Source organism: Notolabrus celidotus, chromosome 8, assembly GCF_009762535.1.
Source record: "Notolabrus celidotus isolate fNotCel1 chromosome 8, fNotCel1.pri, whole genome shotgun sequence".
Taxonomy (NCBI): Eukaryota; Metazoa; Chordata; class Actinopteri; order Labriformes; family Labridae; genus Notolabrus; species Notolabrus celidotus.
In genome coordinates this window covers 15,999,667-16,019,847 of record NC_048279.1, presented here as the reverse complement: position 1 = coordinate 16,019,847, position 20,181 = coordinate 15,999,667, and the positions used below count along the sequence as shown (strand labels likewise).

Genomic DNA, 20,181 nt, shown 5'->3' with positions numbered 1-20,181 from the left:
AAAAATATATCCCCAAAATCAAACTTAAATGACCTTTAAAAAGAAAGGTTTCGATAAATCTAACAACTAATACTACTTATTCATTCTAAAATTCTCTTTAATTTTCAATTTGAAGTTAGACTACACATTTATTTTTTTGCTCTTATCCCCTTTATGTAATATTCTTATTATTGTAATTATTATAAGATTTTTGACTTATTTATTTTCAAATTGTGAATTCCAATTCCATTATAATTTATATTACTTTTTGTGTCTTCATTTCCTTTATTTGCATACAATGTAAAAAAAAAAAAATTAAAACAAATGATTTACGTTGATTGAAAGAAGTAAAAATATAATATATAAATACAAATAAATAAACAACTAAATACAAAAAAATTAACAAATAGCTCCAACAATATTAATAGAGATAATTATGTCGTTTAATAAACACCCCACCACCGCTTTCCCCTTTCACGCATGCGCAGACAGACCCAGCAGCTCTGACAACAAGCTGTCGGCTGTGATTCTTTGATGTTATGGGCACTGCGCTGGCATTTAAATTCCTCGGATAACTTGGAATCCAATGCACAAAGAAGCCAAACACTTCACTGTTGTTGTATAATATCATAATCGTCTTTCTGTGTTGACACAATGCCGGTAAGTCGCAAAGCCTGTTTGTTTTTTGTGATGTTTGCTCAGGGGTTCCTCCCTTCCTCCGACCTCACTAATGTGATGCTAACCGGTTAGCTGCAGCGTTAGCTGAACACTTGACACGATACAAGGAAACAAAGGTGTAGCTTCAAAACATGATGTTCGAGTCACCAGAAAACCAGGAAACGCTACATCTTCATATTGTGTCGTTTTGAGTGAAAGCGATTTCTCATTTTGCTGATGATCATGTAATGAGCTAATTTGTTAGCTTAGGTTAGTGTTGCCTGCCTAGCAACCCAGAGTAGATAACGTTACAGTGAGATGACCGAGTCCTTAACAAGCTAGCTGCACACTCACTGTTCGTGTGTCATTTACCAAAGACAATCTAGGCCGACATTATAACGCAGGAGGATTGCCAACTGTCCCGTATTAGCCGGGACATCCTGTATATTGGACTAAATCGGGCTGTTTCATACAGGACCTCAATGTTCCCTTATATTGACTATTAACTCCTAGATACAGCAGACTGAACTCTACAGATCCTAGATCTACGGTGGCCCTGAAGGACAAAACACCTTTACAAAAGATGAAACATTTTTACGAAGTTAGAGACAAATTTATATATTGGAAAACATTTTACATTTAAGAAAACAAAATTACATCAGCAAAAATACAAATTTACATTTAAGAAAGCAATTTTACAAAATAAATAAACACATTTACAACTGGTGAGACAATTTTACAAACGACGGGAACAAATTTACATTCATTTTTAACGAAAAAAGGGAATGTACTAAACACCAGAAGTGATCAGGTACCAAACGGAGTACCAGTACCAACATCGCTCTTTTTGGTTTCTCTCCATCCAAACAAACTAAATGACCCCTCATTCAATCACTCCGGATCACTTCCGTATTTGGTACATTCCCTTTCTGTTAAAAATGAATGTAAATTTGTTTCAGAAATGGTAAAAGGGTTCCATCGTTTGTAAAATTGTCTTGTAAAAGTTTTTTTGATTTTGTAATTTTGGTTTTATAAATGTAAACATGTTTTCCAAAATGTAAATTTTTCTCCAACTTATAAAAGTGTTTCATCTTTGTAAATTTGTTTTGTCCTTCAGGGCCACTGTATAGGTCAGGCAGATCATGTGCCAATCACACCGCCTGTCATCCAATCACAGGCCCCCTCATATGCATCAGTTCAAGTCCTGCAAAAGTGTGGAGAGGCTTTTCTCTCTGATGGCCATTAAATGGTCAGACTCAAGAAACAGATGCAGCACAGAGCTGATCAAAAATGAACTTCAAATATCTGTAAACTGTGACTTGTCATGTAAGGACTTCTCTCTGGCTGTGCAAAAGGACAGAAGACTGCTTGAGTCAGTCAAGAGCAGCAAAAAGTATCCATGGAAAAAGTACATTTGTTGAGTTATGGACCTACTCCTCTTTTCCATTTAATTTTTATTTTGCCTGTTTTTGATGTAAAGAGCCAAGTTGTGGTTTCTTTGAAGTTTATTCATATGAGGTTACATAATGATACAGGAAGGATTTAAAGGGACTATACACACTTTCTGCATTTCCAGTTGAATCAGAATATGAATATAGGCTGAATTCACACATCATGCTCACACCACCATGGCACCGTGCACCTGCCCCTTATTTAGTAGTAAGAAAGTTGCAACCCTTACTGACACTATAAATCTGCCAATGAAAATTCGCTATAACCACATGTTATGTTGGTTTTTTTTCAGAGCAATAAGCTTGATAAACCGGAGGTCAATGATACGTGAAAGTGGTGGTGAGATGTCGGCCCCTCAACCAGAAAGAGAAGATGATGGGCAACAGACAGGCCGTGATGGTGACGAGAACCGTGGGACCATCACAGTGAACAAACTGGAGACCCCCATGAGCCTCCGAAGACCTTTACATTTGACACTGTGTTTGGACCAGACAGCAAACAGCTTGATGTCTACAACCTCACAGCTCGCCCCATCGGTGATTCAGTGTTAGAGGGATACAATGGTAAAATGATCTGAAACACATCATCTGTTTTAATAGTTTACACTGCTGTAAAATCTGCATCACCAGTAGCAATGACTACATCATCTTTGTCAGACATGTTTTCATACAGACACTCAAAGAAGCCCTCTCTAGCCTCTTATAAGTACTGATTGAAATAGTCTTCATTACGCCTTTCACCATAGATCAAAACAAATAGTCCTATTTATTCCAACATTTACTTTCATATCAACATTGGCATAGCCTGCGTGGTTAGTTTATTCTATGCTGTCCATTTCAGGAACCATTTTTGCATATGGGCAAACTGGCACAGGAAAAACCTTCACCATGGAGGGTATGAGAGCCGTACCAGAACTCAGAGGAATCATCCCAAACTCATTTGCTCATATTTTGGTCACATTGCCAAGGCAGAGGGTGACACAAGGTAAGAAAGTGTTCATTAGCTCAATTCAGCAACTTAATTTGGCAGCATGTAAAATGAGAGACTTTTCCTTCCACACAAAGTTTGTCCCCCTTACAATTCCAGATGCCAACATTAGTTCAAAATATTAAATATCTGGTGCCCTGTTTGTTGTCTGAATAACAAGAAACCTTTTGAATCTGTGGACAGAGACGGAGATATTTTCTAGTTGACTGCCTTGTGTTTGTGCTTGAGCCTCAGAGCCTGATTCACAGAAGGATTGCACAGTTTTTGCACCTGCTAAACCTGTGCAAATGAGCCAAAAGGGCACACACAGAGGGTTGAATTCCCAACAAACTGTGCTGTAGAGCAGGGGTTCCCAAACTTTCAACCTGTGACCCCAAAAAGATAGGTGCCAAAGGCTTGCAACCCCCACTGTCCCTCAAAGTGATTTAATGTGGCTTCATTTAGCTGGTATTCAGAAAATTAGCCTACCTGCTGCTACTAATGCTTTTGATAATTAACTGTTCACTAAACCTAAACTTAGGTGTCATCAGGCAACAAAGAAAAGCAGAAATGTCATTCATTTCCTACTTTTAAAGTTTATTTCAAGTTTAGCTACTATTTTTGTCTATATTTTTTTACTATAATGGGTAAAATGTACTATTTTTAGATCACTTTTGTCATTCAACTTTTTTTAATTGCATATTGTTTGTATTTCTTTGTTCAACACCAAGTTAACAAATTATATATAAGTAACACAAAACCAACAAAGAAGAAAAAATAAAGAATAAATACAAAAATAATAATACTAATAACAAAGAAATAATAACAATTAACAGTTCAAACAAAAGGAAGATAAACATGAGAAAACAAGGTAAATAAACAAAATAAATAATAATAATAATAGTATATAATACATATTTTTAGATAAATACGTTTAAAAAAGACATTCTGGAAGACCTCTCACGACCCCCCATTTGTGTCTTGCGACCCCCCCAGGGGGTCTCGACCCACACTTTGGGAACCCCTGCTGAAGATCACATACCGTACCCGTTTTTGCATACATTTAAATGGACCCCTAATGCATTTATTGACTTAGTGCGAAAACGTATAATACACAATGCCGGCACTCACAGCCTGGTCCACTGAGTTTGAGATAACAGTATTCAGCAGATGTCCTGCTCAAACTTTCCAGTGATCATGACCTGAATGAAGGACCAACTCATATGTTAGTATTACGTTGTCATGATTACTTTTATGATGATTAGGGGTTTAATCAGTTTGGAGTCAAACTGTCAGTGGCTCAGCCCCCGCACATATGAGCTGTGGCATTATACACTGTGGAGTGTTTTCTTTTATCTGATCAGCTCCTCTCTGATAGCTCCTCTCAGGATGTAAGCTGGACAGAAACTATAATATGTGTCACACCTCTTATGAATCAGCACCTTAATACACTGATAAGAAGTGTCCCCCTGCCCATTCACCTTACCATCTATAAGTGGATAGATTTCAGCACTGTGTGTGTGGGAAAAGCTCACTGTGCAGCTTTGTGCCGCAGAGGATAGAGATGCTGATTGATGCAAACAGAGCAAACTGCACAGAGCTGCTGAACGTTTTGGGCATGTTAGTGAGTGAATGTCACCAGAGCAGTAAGCTTTAGGAATAGGACCTTGAGACAAGACAGATGATGCACAACTCTTGGTGTTATTTGAAGCTGTAATCTATTCTTTGTGAATTCCGCCCTCAGTTTCATCCAAATATACTGGTCGGAGTCATACATACCTTATAGGCAAGCCTTTGGTTCATCACACTGTACATAAACACAAACTTTCTAGGATGCTTACTTTGTGGCAGCAGACTTGCAAATCACCAAAAAATAATAGAAAGGCTGCGTTTTCATTTTACTCAGTGTAGAAGCTTCGTTCGTATTCGAAAAAATCAATGTATATACACACAGAATGTAAACTTCTCATTTTTACAATCAATAATAAAAGTTAGCCTGAAAAAGATTGTATTTATTTATTGCGATTACTAGATGTATTTGTTTTCTGGTTTTGACGGCTTGAAAACAGAATTAAAAAGCTGCAAAAGGGGGGGCCCAAGTTGTTTTTTTAGTTGTATCTCTCACTTTGAAATGCATTTAACTTCCACAGATTTTTGGTCCGTGTTTCATACCTCAGATTTACAACGAGGAAGTGAGGGACCTGTTGGGAAAGGACCAGATTGCAGAGGCTGGAGGTACAGAATATACCACTTTCAAAAGTGCTGTAAAAGGCATCAGAGGTCCGTTTCAACAGTGACACTTGCAAAAGATGTCTTAACATCTAACATTTTTGCGTGACAGGTGAAGGAAAGGCCAGATGTTGGTGTGTATATCAAGGACCCTCTCTGGTTATGTTGTGACAACGCTGACGACATGGACAGGATTATGACATTGGGGCACAAGAATCGTAAGTAACAAATCATCAGCAGTAAAAAGGAAGAGAATGCCCTCAAAATCAAATCCTGACTTTATCTATCTATTTGGGTTATATGTTGTTATGCCTCACACATATCTAACATAAGAAGCAACTTCCTTGCAACAGCATAAATAAAAGATGAACCTGAGAGAGGCTTCAGCAACCTTACAGTCTGGCATTATGCAAAATAGATCAGCTGAGCTTTATTAAAGTAGAATGCATGTAAAGGTTAAGTAAAATGTATGTTAGATAGAGATGCATGTATATAATATAAAATGTGAAATGTGTAAAACAGGATCAAGAAATTGAAGTGTGCTGTTTTATTTGCATAATAATAAACTAAATCATACGAGTCATTTAGTCTGTTTAAATGTTATTTCTCATGTCTAGGGTCTGTTGGTGCCACAAACATGAATGAACACAGCTCCCGTTCCCACGCTATCTTCACCATCACAATCGAGTGCAGTGAGAAAGGTGTGGATGGAAACCAGCATGTGCGAATGGGAAAACTTCATCTGGTTGATCTCGCTGTAGGTATCCGAGTCCAGAAATTTTGGACCAAAGATAAATGAATTTCCTGAAAAGTAAAATCATGCAGATAAAAACATGCATGAGTTGTGGCTCATTGCCTTCAATCCATTAAACTACCACTCAATGATCTGCCTCCCTACAGGGTTCAGAGAGACAGGGCAAGACTGGCGCCACAGGCCAGCGTTTGAAGGAGGCAACAAAGATCAATCTCTCTCTCTCCACACTGGGTAACGTTATTCTGCCCTGGTGGATGGCAAGAGCACACATGTTCCATACAGGAACTCTAAACTGACCCGTCTGCTGCAGGATTCCCTGGGAGGAAACTCCAAGACCATGATGGTAGAGTAGAAGTTTGTGCAAGAAATGCAAAATACACTTTTTATTCAAAAAACGTCTTCTTTATTTTAGTAACATTTAAAGCTGGGGTTGGTTGTCTCGGAAAACTAGCTTGAATTTGAATATAGCATTCCTTATGACTCTGTCTAAACCCCTCCACCCCTCCCTCGGAGCTCCTCCAAAACGATGCCCCCCGCTCACATGCCCAAGTGCCGCTGACTTGCGACCAATATGATGGTGACTGATTCAAAACCTGTCCTCACCAAAACATTATCATAGTGAAAGTTAAAAACACAAACAAACATGGCTGCTGTTAGTACTCACAACTGTCATGCTAACATTATCCAGTTGTACTGGTGACACGATATCAGGAGGAAAAGCTATAACACATATAATACTGTAACAGCTCTACTGTTTGTTAAACGTGTTCAGTGTAGATGTTCTTAATTCCTACAGTGTGACGGTTAGTGAGGCATCAGGAGAGGTGTAGAGTGAGCGAGCGGGAAGAGAAGAGAGACGAGAGAGAAGTTATTCATTCATTCAAACATTGAATTTTGCTTGTTGGTTGACGTGCTCACGGCCGACAGTGACCGGTTAGCAAAACTCAACGTGTTCACAATCAGCTCGTCATCCCTACAGCGTCCGGACGGATGCTACAATACTATAACATTTTCTGTAGGACTTACTAAATGTCATTCATTCTTCTGCTTGTCAGAGCCCTCGTGGTGAGAGCTTTTTAGACTCTGATCCGGACTACAGTCCTGAGCAAAGCACATCAGGTCAGAGGGGACAGACCGAGGTCGAGCTAGAGGGGCGGTCAGTAGAGTCAGGGAAGCAGAGGCAGGGGACGGGAGTGCATGCCGAGAAAATGTACGCGCAGGAGGCGGGCAGAACGGCAGGACGGATTTGAATGATTTTAAAATTTTGGCACCCAAAAAACGGTGATTGGTGGTGTTTTCCCAGGTTTACTCCGGCTGTAGATAGCAGCTTTTCTTCGCTCTTTTTTTAGGACACATTATTGATTGCAATCAGGACATAAAGATCATTTTAACCAGTATAACAAAAAGTGTATGTAATCTGACTACCAACCCCAGCTTTAAGCAACAAATGCTTTATTTCATTATCTAAGAATTGTCATTTCTATGTGCCATACTCCTACTTTTTTAATAACATACTTCTCCCTTGCAGTGTGCGAATATTGGCCCTGCAGACTACAATTATGATGAGACTATCAGTACCCTGCGCTATGCTAATAGGGCCAAAAACATCAAGAACAAAGCCAGGATCAATGAGGATCCTAAGGATGCTCTACTGCGCCAGTTCAAAAGAGATTGAGGAGCTTAAGAAGAAACTGGTGGAAGGTAACATGGCAGGCAAAAATCAGTAATCATACTTTAGATGACAAAGGACTGAATCTTGTCTTAATAAATGTTGTGCTTTGTGATTTTTAGGTGAAGAGATCTCTGGCTCAGAGGGTAGTGGATCTGATGAGATGGATGAAGGTGATGAGAAGGTGGGAGGCAGGAGAAGGCCGTAGGAGAAAAAGAGGTAGGATTCATGTATTTATGCACACATAGATTTAACTCGGCATACTAGAGAGATTCTGCTGGTAAAATCTTTCTCAGCCTTTGGGGAGTTTTTTCAAGAAATGGTTTGAGATGCTGATTTGGTAAAACGCCTGAAACACATCCGTTAAATTTGTGTATACGCAGTTTGATCTCTTATCAGTGTGTTAAATGTTATGAGTCAACAGTCCTGCTCCTAATGCTTTACAAGCTGACAGTGTTCTACTTTTTGGCTAACAGGTTACTAGAATAACACATTCATCATTAGGAGTTTCCCTGGCATTCTCTCCTTTTACTTCTGCACTTATGTGGAAAAGGTTCAGTAATACTAATGAAAAAGAAATATGAAGTAAACACTGTGATGGTCATATATCATCCTTTGATGCCATGCTCTATGGTGTTGTTACATTTATGTCTCTCAGTATCTCTCAGGCATTCTGAGTTGATAGAGGCCAAACTGTTCCTCTCCTGTGCTTGTAGTGCGTAATTAGCATTTTGCATGTGTGAATGCACAGCACCTGATTATTAGACCTACATTAAAAAATATATATAATTGTGAGCAAACCAGCAGCTAGAGGTCTCCATCTCTTCCTCCACCTGTCTTTCACTGTGGCCTTTGGTTGGAGTGGGTACTTTCTCTGCTTCTTTCCAGACAGTAGCAGCAACAGCAGCAGCAGCAATAGCTCAGAGTTTGCCTGCTCCTCCTCAGTGCTGCAGCCCACTGAGAACAAACCCCAGAATAGTGAGTGGAGCAGCACTCTGCTCCACCAAACCACTTGCCTGCAAACTTAAGCCCTTTTCACACATAGAACCTCTAAAATAGCCCATTTCAAAAGTTAATGTATGGCAGGGTGTTTGGCTTTTAAAACAATTAGTTCCATCAATTAATTAAAAATGTGAAAGCCCAGCTGATCTCTTGTGAACTTTCTAGAAATGTTCTCCCTGGTGGAATTACTGTTTGTATCATGTTTTTAAAATGGCACACAATATGTCAGCAATCATTCTGCTAGAATTTCAAAGTGGGCATGACTTTTTGTTCACTAGCTAACAGGCAGGTTTTTATTGTTTTCCTCTGTTTATTTTTTGTGGTAAGTGGAATCTTGAAAGCAGTCTCACGGGTGTTTTTTTTTCTTCAGCAGTATATGTGTCTGTTTCTCTCACAGGGGATTTCCTAGTGACCTAGAGTCTCATTACTGTCTGAGTCATCTAAAGTACATCCTTTCTTTCTCGAGGAAATGTATAGTAATCAAGCTCAAGTTATTACATACTTACTTTTGGGCTGATAACAGAGTTTGTGAAATGGCACAGCTCTTAAAATGTAAAAGTGATTTCTTGTTTGGTGCAGACACCAGGCATGGATTCTGAAGAATATATATATTTATTTATTTATTTGACTTTTACACCTTTGTATTAGAGAGGAGTGGATACTGGATATGTAGGAAACTAGGAGAGAGAGTGGGGGAATGACATGAGGGAAAAGGCAGCAGGCCGAACTTGAAACTGGGCCACCCACGATGTGGGCGTGCGACTGAACCATTAGGCTAAATCCGTGCACAGAATATATATTTTTACACATTGTTTTATTGTATTATGCTGTACCAAGCAGCAACCTCCGTTCTAAAAATATGAGTCCAATGCAGAAGTGCTAAAAACTGCATTTCATTAAGGATCCGCTTGAGGCTGGCTCCGGAAGTACGCAGAAACCACATAACACACCAATTCAAAAAAGTCGATCTTTACAGCAGAAATAAAATGCTTACAGCCTGGTTCAAAAGACGAGTGTAGTCTGAATAGATCATTTCTCGATCAGCTCACACTATACGGGGAGTGAATTTTTTTCAAACTCGCAATTCGAAGATATTGAGATTACGAGTCTTCCAATGAGAGGCAACAGCTGACTTGATTGACAGGCGGGAACACTGTCGCTGTCGGCGAGGAGGTTCAAAGCCCGCCTCTTTACGTCACACTAGCTCGACAGCAGCAATATGGCTGCCGCCGCTGATTGGTCTCAAAAACAGCTCTTCAGAAACAGATGGAAGACGTCACGGATACTACGTCCATATTTTATACAGTCTATGGTTGTTACACGCCCTAGGTATAGGTGCAACATAAAGTAAAAAAAAACGACTTCTCGGATTCCAGACTACAGGGGGATGTAAAGTTACCAGTTTAATGAAAACAAGTTATTACAATTAATGAATGCCAATACAACAGGATGTGACAGAAGTACTGGCTCATGGTAAACGATGGCCCAACAACAACAAAACAAACTATCTCTCTTTACAAATGCACTTAGAATGTAATAAATGAAAACATAACACATTAACAAACTCCTTAACTTAACATTAACAGGAGAAAGTGGGTATAAACGCAAACAGGTAGCTCGCTCCTACTGCTTTTCAAACTTAACGAATTACTCAGAAGACTTTTCAAATGCAAGAATCGTAACGTGAAACATACTAGATCACAGGATTTAACAAACAGGTTGAAGGCCATAGGACAAAATGAGCGCTGGCCACTAGTAGATGACCAGCCAATGGCCTCGCTCCACCTGCTAGCTGACCACTGAGATCCAGTTACAGACTAGATCACTCAGACACCAACACAGTCTGCACAGTAGAAAACTTATAAATACAACAGGGGCCATAAACTATGCCCAACTTTTCAGTCTTTTTGGAACACAAATGTAAAGTGGCAGTAGGTCATTTGAAAGTGACATAAGTAGAACAGATTTACCGCAAAGTTCCCCAGTCAGACGCAAGAGGGGAAAGTTGCTGGTCGTGGTAAACCACTAAAACGCAACGAAGTGTGAAATATAAATTTCATGGTAACTATCTGACAATGTTCATTATACTGGTACAGGTGTCAGATGTCCTCACTGTATAAAATGATGACAGTACATGTGTGAAAGGGCTTTAGACTTTCCCTGGTCACTGCCACTCCTGTTGGTTCACAGCCAAAACCCCCCTCTGCCACTACCATTAATTTTCATGTCACAATAATGCAAGGACCTACATGAAAATGACTGCAAAGATTCCTGTTGTGCAAGAGCTGACATGGATGTCTCTAGAAACATCCCTGAATTCAAATGAAGCTGCTGTAGTGTAAACCGATCCTTCCTAAGGATGGACACTATCTGTATGAATATATTGATAGATTTTCCTTCTTTTTTTCATGCACGACCTAAATGACTTAAATCATGATATAATAGGTTGTTTCTTGCATGAATAATTTCATATCCTTGGTTTCAGATTATACTTTGGGCCAGTGCTTTATTTATAATCCTTTAACTCCTTCCTATCCCCCCGAAGGCGCAATTCCCCAACATCATATTTCGTATCATGTTTTATTTTGTGAAGTGTTTCAATTTTTCTTTTTGCATCCTGTATGTTCACTGTCACTTCACCTAAGGCATTTGTCATCTTTACTAAAAACTCCTCCTTCTCTTGTTTGATCTTCTCTCTCCCACTCCTTGTCCCAAATGGGTTGTTCCACTCTGTAGATCATAAGACTTTCGAGATCATTCTGTAATGTGTTTGCTCTTTGTCTCTCTTTCCTCCTCCTCCTCCTGGTGCAAATACTGCCTGTGTGGCTTGCTATACACCTTTTAATTCAAGAAGAAAGAGGTTGGTGTTAGACAAGAAATAGTCATACTTGTCCTGTAGCAATAGTGACTCGACTCATAGAAATGATTCCGATGTCTGCCGTATGTTTCAGTAGCATTATCACTAACTCTGCCTAATCATATAACAAGTCAATTGCTGATTGCTGCTAGAAGTTTTCACTTTGCTTGAATGATTGCGACCCATTGGTTTCCATCTTCATTACCTCCATGGCATTAAGAAACGTACATTTTATATAGTTTTTCTATGTAAAATATATATGAAATAGTTGGATTTTCTAAATTGTTTATATACTGGTGGCATTAGCAAGTTCATAACATTTCACTGACGCTGGCATTAGAGCTGAGGTGAAGGAAACAGAGAATCTACCTCTGTGTCCCAGATTATTAGCTGAACCTGCACCTGCACAATCAGCATAATTCTTGCAGATTACAGTAGTAACTTACTTATCTATATTTAAAACACTGACCAATAAAAATGAAAGCGACTTTGTACAGAAAGACAAATTCTTTTTGAATCTGTGAGCGAAGGACATGGTTTCCTTTTTGTTTCTCTAAAGGGAGGAAGAAGGTTTCCCCCGACAAGATGGTGGAGATGCAGGCCAAGATCGAAGAGGAAAGAAAGGCTTTGGAAGCCAGCTGGACATGAAGAGGAGGAGAGGAACAAGGCAAGAGCAGAGCTGGAGAAGAGGGAGAAGGGACCTTCTCAAAGCTCAGTGAGTTCAATAAATAAAACTATTTTCATTTTAGAATGATACATTGAATCTGTGTCGTGAATAAAAAAATGCATGTGGCATCATCCGCATCATGTCATACATATTTGTGCTTTGAACTCTTAGGCAGGAGCACCACCTTTTGCGAGAGAAACTGTCAGCCTTGGAGAAGAAGGTGATTGTGGGTGGTGGGACCTCCTGGCCAAAGCTGAGGAACAGGAGAAGCTTTTGCAGGAGTCTAACAATGAACTGAGGAGCGCCGCAGGAGGGCAGAGCAGCTGCGGAGGGAGCTGGAGGAGAAGGAGGTAAGGGTAGACAACAGGTGGTTAGATCCTCAAAATCACCTTATGGAAATGTACCATCACTTCCAAATACTTTATGAAGTGAATCAGATGATGTCAAGTACTTGTTCAATCATGCTGTGACTCATAACATGAAATGAGTCTATGACTGTGCATTAGTTGCATCATATTGAAAGCCCAAAAAAGTGGTCAAAAATAAATGTATAATCTATAACACATTTTATTTTTCAGCTATATATTGATTGATTTTGATTGATTAACACTGAGATGTCTGCCTGGTATTAGTAAATCAAAATAAAGGTTCGTAGACAGACTCACTTTGTTGTGTTGGCTGTTCAGATGAAAACCAAGGGGACCCACATCCTTTCATCTATGATGCATGTAAACGTCACTACATGTATAGTTTTCCCTTAATGTTGAGAAAAAGTTTCAAGACCGCAGTTTGACATTTGCCCTGTATAGGTTCTCCACATCAAAACAGCAGATCAAAGCTTTCTAGCTTTAACAACAAATATTACCCTGCATAATCACTGATCCCTCTCCTTTTCAAAACAGCAAGAGCGTCTAGACATAGAAGAAAAGTATACAAGCCTGCAAGAGGAGGCCCAAGGAAGACTAAAAAGCTGAGAAAGTATGGACCATGCTGATGGCTGCCAAATCAGAAGTGATTAAAGTAAAACATAAAAGAATAGCAATAGAGAGAGCTCTGTCATCAAACCGTCCCTTTTAGGGCAGTGTAATGGAAATTATACAGCATATAGAATAATGATCATATGCACTGTTATGATCTCACTTTAAATCCGAGCCAGAACCTACACACTCTGAAGGTCTCTCTGTAGTTCTAGCTCGTTTTGATTGATCGCATCAAACTGATCCTCTATGGGTTTTTGTGTCCTGTCAGATGGCAGACCTGCAGCAAGAGCATCACAGAGAGATAGAAGCCTCCTGGAGAACATCCGCCAGCTGAGTCGAGAGCTGCGGCTCCAGATGCTCATTATAGACACTTCATTCCCCAGGAATACCAGGTGATTATGAGGAATAACATCTTCAAAATGTTGACATTGCTAAATACCTCAAATCTATGCAAAAACAAAAGAGGGTTTGTCAAAGGTACTTCATATTCATACTATTCAATACTTGATCAACACCAAAATAACAAAGACACATCTGTTTATTTTTAAAATACGATGGCTGTAAACTTAAAAACAAAACAGCATTTCAAAGCAGATAGTCAACCCAGTTGCTGCTCTAGGCAAAACAGAAAGCGAAGTTTGTGACCTCAAGATGATGTGAAAAGATTGAGTGTGTTACTGATAATTAAAAACAGTGCACCAGAAAAAAAAACCCAACAACATTATTTCCTGTTGTTTTTGAGTGGAAGGTTATCACAAACACACCCACACACAACTCAGCACAAAATTAAAGGGAGGTAATATAATTAGTTTGCAGTTGAGTCAGTACTTTTCCAGTACTAGCACTGCTTGCAAGTTGGTGATGTAGATAAAGAAAGTCACTGCTTTTAAACTTATATTGCAGGAACACGTACGTTTTCATGTGCACAACTCTCGCTTCTATTCTTTGTACACAAAATTTAAAAAGCAGACAAGTTATTAAAATTAATCATTAAGTAGCATATTTAGGTTTCTATGTAAATAACTTTATGGTACTGTATTGTTTGATGTTCGCAAACTCTGGGTTATTCTTTCAAGTTTTTATATTTTCTCATGTTTTTAGGAGATGATCGAGAATTACGTGCACTGGAACGAAGATATCGGAGAATGGCAGCTGGTGAGATCCCTTTGCATAAGTCATGCACTCACTGTAGTTTCTGATTTAATTTTCACGAGTTCAAATGGTAAAAGTCTTAGTTGAGTACTTCTTCACAATGTTTCTGTCTTTATTGTCTTTCAGAAATGTGTGGCATACACTGGCAACAATATGAGAAAACAGACTCCTGCTCCTGACAAAAAGGAGAAAGATGTGAGCTCTATGACCTGGGATGTTTATTGTGTCATTTCTGATGTGCTATATTTTTCTCACCTATACAACTTATTGCTTATTTAATTTTCTTCTGTCCCTGCTTCCTGTAGCCATTTGAGGTGGATCTGTCCCATGTGTATCTGGCCTACACAGAAGAGAGCATGCGGCAGTCTCTGATGAAACTTGAGAGACCTAGAACTTCTAAAAGTGGCAAGAGGGACGACCCAAAACTGGGCGCAGGTAATCTACTCTCTGCACATGTCACTAACATTCTACAACTTCACTTCCTGTTTAGCAATTCATCATGCAGCTTCAAAAAAAACAGTTTTTAAAAAACAGATTTTGCTACCTGGAGAACTCTTAAAGAAAATAGGATACTGTATCATGTACAGATGCAGCTCAAAAACTAAGACTATCATGTAAAAGTTCAATATTTTCCATCAGTTATTTAGGAAAGTGAAATTTTATGTATTCTGGACTCCTTACATGCCAAACTAAAATGTTCCAAGTGTTTTCAGAATCAGAAATACTTTATTTATCCCGGGGGGGGGGGGGGGGGGGGGGGGGGGGGGGGGGGGGGGGGGGGGGGGGGGGGGGGGGGGGGGGGGGGGTCTGGCTACAGCAGCATTGACAGTGTTGGACGCCGTAGTCGGGGTTGGCAGGGGGGGATGTAACGGCTACCAGTTTGACATGTGAGATCTTCCTGTGCAGATAATATGATCGGAGGCCCACAGCACTCTCCGTGCTATCCCGATCAGCCTGGACAGTCAGGAAGCCGTCAATGGAGACGTTGTGGTTGGGAACATCCTGATGCAGCAACGTTTCCGTAAAGCACAACATCCTACATTCCTGAAACTCTTTCTGACTCCTGGCTAGTCCTGTTAGCTTCTTCCATCTTATTAGCCAGGGATCTCATGTTGCCCATGATGAGAGAGAGGAGAGACACGGCTTCTATCTCCTCTCCATAAACCTCTGTCTTCTTATACCAGTTCTCCTCCTCGTAGCTCTATGCCTCCTCTGCCTCTATGCGTCCTAAATCTCCAGAGTTCTGCTGGACATATTCCTTTAGGTAACTATGGCCTACAGCTCAATAAATGTAAAAATACAAAATATATCTAAAAAATTAGAGCATTTTATTTTGAGTTTCAGTTTATCACTATAAGTCTATACTGTTAAGATATTGTATCTCTCAGTCTAATTCAGTACACACAACCACAGCAATGGTAAAGACTGCTGACTTGGCAGTTGTCCAGAAGATGATCATATACACCCTAAGCTCTAGAGGTCATTACTGAAAAGGCTTGCTGTTGTCAGAGTTCTATATTGAAAGATTTTAATGGAAAGTTGACTGGAAGTTGACTCAAAATAACTGAACTGTTACTCAGTGGGCCAAAGTTCACTTTTCAGATGAAAGTACCTTTGCATTTCATCTGGTAAAGTGAAGCAAGTGGAGAGGCACAAAATCTGTTTGAAGTCCAGTGTGAAGTTCCTGCAGTCCATGAGGATATGGGGTGCCATGTCATTTGCTGGTGTTGGTCTACTGTGTTTTATGGAGTATGAGGTCAACACAGCCATCTACCAGTAGATTTTAGAGCACTTCATGCTTGTATATCAAAAGACACACTCACACTTATTGATGTTATCCATTATTGCCAAGCGGCAATAAAAAAGAACATTGAAGTTATTGGAGTGCTGTCCTGACTATTCTTTGATCTAGCACTTCGTGCTTCCATCTGCTGATTAGCTGTATGGAGATTTTCTTTTCAGACATTGAAACACATTATCATAGTGAAAGTTAAAAACACAAACAAACATGAATGTACGCGCAGGAGGCAGGCAGAACGCCAGGATGGGATTTGATTGGTTTCATAAATTGGACCCTAATGACGGTGATTGGTTGTGTTTTTCCCAGGTTACTCCAGCTGTAGATAGTGGCTTTTTTTCTCTTCTCTTTTTAAGAACACATTATGTATTGATTGCCATCGGACAGAAAGATCATTTAACCAGTTTAACAAAAAGTGTATCTAAATCTGACTACCAACCCCAGCTTTAATAGAAGAAAGTAATTAATAAGATGTAAATACAAATACAAATACAATGAAAATAAAAAAATAAAAATACAATTTCCAGCAGGACTTAGCACCTGCCCTCAGTGCCAAAACTTCTACCAAATGCTTTGCTGACCATGATACTACTGTGCTGATTAGCCAGCCAACATGCCCAATCTGACCCCCATAAAGAATCCATGAGATATTTGTCAAGAGGAAGCAAGAGAAAAACACCCAAAAAAAGACCTCAGCACTGCTACAGCCTGATCCTGTTCATACCGTGCCTCATTGAATGCGGTAATTCAATGTAGATGAGCCCTGGTGTTGAGTGTATAAATACGCTTTTAAAAAGTTGAAAATTCATGTAACTTTAATCTTTTGATTGATCTTAGGAAATATTTGAAGGGATAATGTATGGTTAGCAAGTGGTTATGGGAAATAGAATCCCGACTGAGTGAAACACCAGGGTACTAACTCAAAATACAAAGATTCTTTGATATTATGTGTCTCCCGTCAGTGATTGTGATATTACCACTCATCTTTATAGATCCTTTTTGTGGTAATGAATTCTTTTAAAATATATGTAATATACAAATGTATCCTGCTCTCCAATCCTGGTCATGGATGGCACTGTCACAACATGGAAAGCAGTGCTGGAAGTAAGGTGGAAGTTGTCTGGTTGGCAGTCAGAGAACTGTGACAGTTCTTTGAATATGAGAGTTAAAGAGATGTTGATATTTCTGTGTTTCAATTTCAGCTCAGGTTGTCATAAGACCAGAGGGAGGATTATGTATGTGAACTAACATTTCTGCAGACTGTAAAACCCCATACTGTCTCCAAGGAGAGAAATCAATATAATGAAATGGGCTGATGCATTGACACCTTGGTTTGAAAACAATTATAGCTTAATCGTTTGAAATGGCTTCTTGGCTGCATTTCTCTGAACCTTTGTAATCAGATCTTCTTTTTTTTTGCATAAGACACATAAGTGAAATGCAAACAGCTGGTTTGATTTGGCTTACACTTGTAGCTACATATATTCAACCTTACTTTCTAGTGATGTTGTTTGTATCCCCCCACAATTGTGACTTGCAGCGAAACTTGGTTCCTTGGAACTTGTCCCCCATCAGTCGACTAAACAAAGCGTCATTGCTGGTGGAACATAAGTCTATTAATACCTCGATGATATGATGTAAAAGCATGATGGGTTGTGCTCTTATCGTGCTATATGGTTATTCTGAGAAATGCTAAGAGCTCCCTGAAAGTGTTGATAACTTTTATCATCTTCCATCTCTACACAGGAAAAGATCTGCTAAGCCTGATGCTGTGATCGAATCTCTTCTACAGTGAAGAAAGCGAAGACAAGAGCTTGGTGTCTCTGCATATTTCGTGTTACTTTAGGACCATCAGTCGTTAGTCGGGTCTTAACAATTTAATGTTGAAAGCTATTTAACTGATTATCTGAACACTGTATAGCCTCTAAAACTTTAAATGTGAAGACACTGCACCTGTGATAGATAAAGAACTCTTGGCTAAGAGGACCTGTTATTTGTATAGTAGTCTACGGCTTCTTTGAGGATGTCCAGCATTTCTTGTTTACTTGGAGTAACAGAAGCAGTTTAAATCAGCTCTTTTACCTGAGCATTTGAGGAGTAACAATTAATTTACCATAGATGTATCTCACTAAAGACATTGTTTTAAACATGAAAACATGAAAACATGAAAAAAAAGAACTGAAGACATATCTTCTAAAAGTGGTTTTTCAAATGCAATGTGTTTGGTGAGTTATGTACCTCCATTTAAACTGATTTACTGGTATGCTGGACTCATTTTTATTAATGGCTGAGCTGGAGTCAAATAATCATAACTGAATTTCAACTACATTTAATTAACTTATTCTACTCCAATTCCAAGCTTAACCACAATGATCTTCTACTCATACGCGTTGAGAGAAACAAAAACACTAATGTGGAGGGAACAATGAGAGGAGTGCTTAGTTTCATGTATGTAGTAAAATATGATTCATGACCAAGGGCCATGCATGCTTACCAGCTCTTCGGTCAGTGCCATTTTCAAATCAAAGTTCAATCAAAGTTTTTTTTTTTTTTTTAAATGTCAGAACACTTTGTTACTTGAAATTCACCATGCATACTGTATGCCTCTGTATAATGCACTAGTATGTGGTTTTTGGTGGAGAAATTTAACTTTTTTGCTGTTCTGTAGTTGAGGCAACTGACTTTATCTCGTAACATACTGTATGTGAAATGTTTACATCCACCAAACCCATGAATATTTTATTTAGTAAATTATTTTTTACGTTGAGCTTACATTCTTTGTCCCTAGTTTGGTTTCATTATAAATGAAGTGATATCTCTAAAGGTAATGGGCTTTTTTTTTTTTTTAACTCACTGGCATGTTATAGCCATACACAGCTGCTTTAAATGAACTTCCCACATTTGTGGGATTGAGGTAAACAAAGTAGGTAATTGTTGTTGTGGAAGAAGAATGGCCTCTTGTTTAAAAGTATTCTGTGTATAACATCTATTGATTTTCCTCAGTGATGGGGCTGAATTGTTCATAAACTAACATTAGACATGATTTTATAGAGAAGAGATTTAATGCCAAACTGTCACATTAAGATTTATTGAGTAATAAATACAATCAATACAAAATATAATATGTATGAAAATAAAGTCTTCATTCAGCAATAAAATAAAAAGTACAGTATATTACATCTTTCACTTAATAATACATATTGTCAATTTATTAATAAATAGCGTCACTTCCGGCACCTTTTTTGGTGCTTGGCTTTTCCGCCCGCACAATGAGCCAAATGTTTCAGGAAACGATGTATGTGAATTGATCTGTCATGGCTCAGGTGACACTCGATCTGGAATGAGAAAAAATGCAACAGTTTTCATTGTGATTGCACAGAGGTCTAGCTGAAAACCAGAAAATGTGCCACATTGATGAGCTTCCAGTAAATTGTTGGATTAACATTTTTAGGTCAATTTTACCCAATTTACATTAGTTTCACATTGATGATTTCTTTACCTTTTTGGTTGCGTTGTTTTTGTTATACGTTTCCAACAATCGAGTAAGAATTTGAAGTATTTAAAGCTGTTCTTTTCAAAGCCTTTTCCGCCAAACAGAAGTCCTCATCCTGGGAAGACAACACAGTTAGATGTAATCTAGTACACTCATTTAGTCTATTATGTCTGCAAAACTCACAAAGTTTAATACTTGTTCGAAATTAATAGAATGTTCCAACTTACAAACATGTCTCAGAATCATTTCGCTCTGGCCATGGTATAGTCTGAACCTACAATGACGAGACAAAACTGTTAAAATATGATCAAGCAAGAAAACAAATCCACATGTCATCTCATAGTTTTCTTACCCCATTTGTATCATTGTATTTGGACATATTTGTTGCCATTATCTTAATATGTTCCAGTTGAAGGTCATGATGTATTGGTCGTGATGCTCCAAGCATCACCACACAGCATCATTGTTGCAAGAGTTGCAATGTTGAAGTTCTTCATGTCTTTGAGCGAGACCGGTTTTGCTGGTA

General features: G+C 38.9%; 1 protein-coding gene and 1 long non-coding RNA gene across 2 annotated transcripts; one reads left to right on the top strand and one right to left on the bottom strand.

The window, feature by feature from the left end:
* The first annotated feature begins 633 nt into the window (after nucleotides 1-633).
* Nucleotides 634-18,934, top strand: LOC117817597 (kinesin-like protein KIF3A). Its single transcript, XM_034690352.1, is given in 34 exon segments — nucleotides 634-639; nucleotides 2,381-2,411; nucleotides 2,414-2,485; nucleotides 2,488-2,526; nucleotides 2,529-2,651; nucleotides 2,929-3,033; nucleotides 3,036-3,072; nucleotides 5,205-5,227; nucleotides 5,230-5,273; nucleotides 5,275-5,289; nucleotides 5,396-5,501; nucleotides 5,901-6,040; nucleotides 6,184-6,274; nucleotides 6,277-6,380; nucleotides 7,566-7,699; nucleotides 7,701-7,738; nucleotides 7,829-7,889; nucleotides 7,891-7,925; nucleotides 12,125-12,203; nucleotides 12,205-12,262; nucleotides 12,264-12,280; nucleotides 12,404-12,465; nucleotides 12,468-12,524; nucleotides 12,527-12,582; nucleotides 13,135-13,202; nucleotides 13,204-13,243; nucleotides 13,481-13,517; nucleotides 13,520-13,579; nucleotides 13,582-13,604; nucleotides 14,314-14,367; nucleotides 14,491-14,559; nucleotides 14,670-14,772; nucleotides 14,775-14,799; nucleotides 17,909-18,934. Coding segments are annotated over 34 exon segments (2,061 nt in total). The 3' UTR covers nucleotides 17,958-18,934.
* A 487-nt stretch (nucleotides 18,935-19,421) lies between these two features.
* On the bottom strand, nucleotides 19,422-20,181 carry LOC117816806. The gene is made up of 4 exons (XR_004632017.1): nucleotides 20,008-20,181; nucleotides 19,883-19,929; nucleotides 19,662-19,770; nucleotides 19,422-19,497 (listed from the first exon to the last, which is right to left on the bottom strand). It is a non-coding gene; the product is annotated as an uncharacterized LOC117816806 (long non-coding RNA).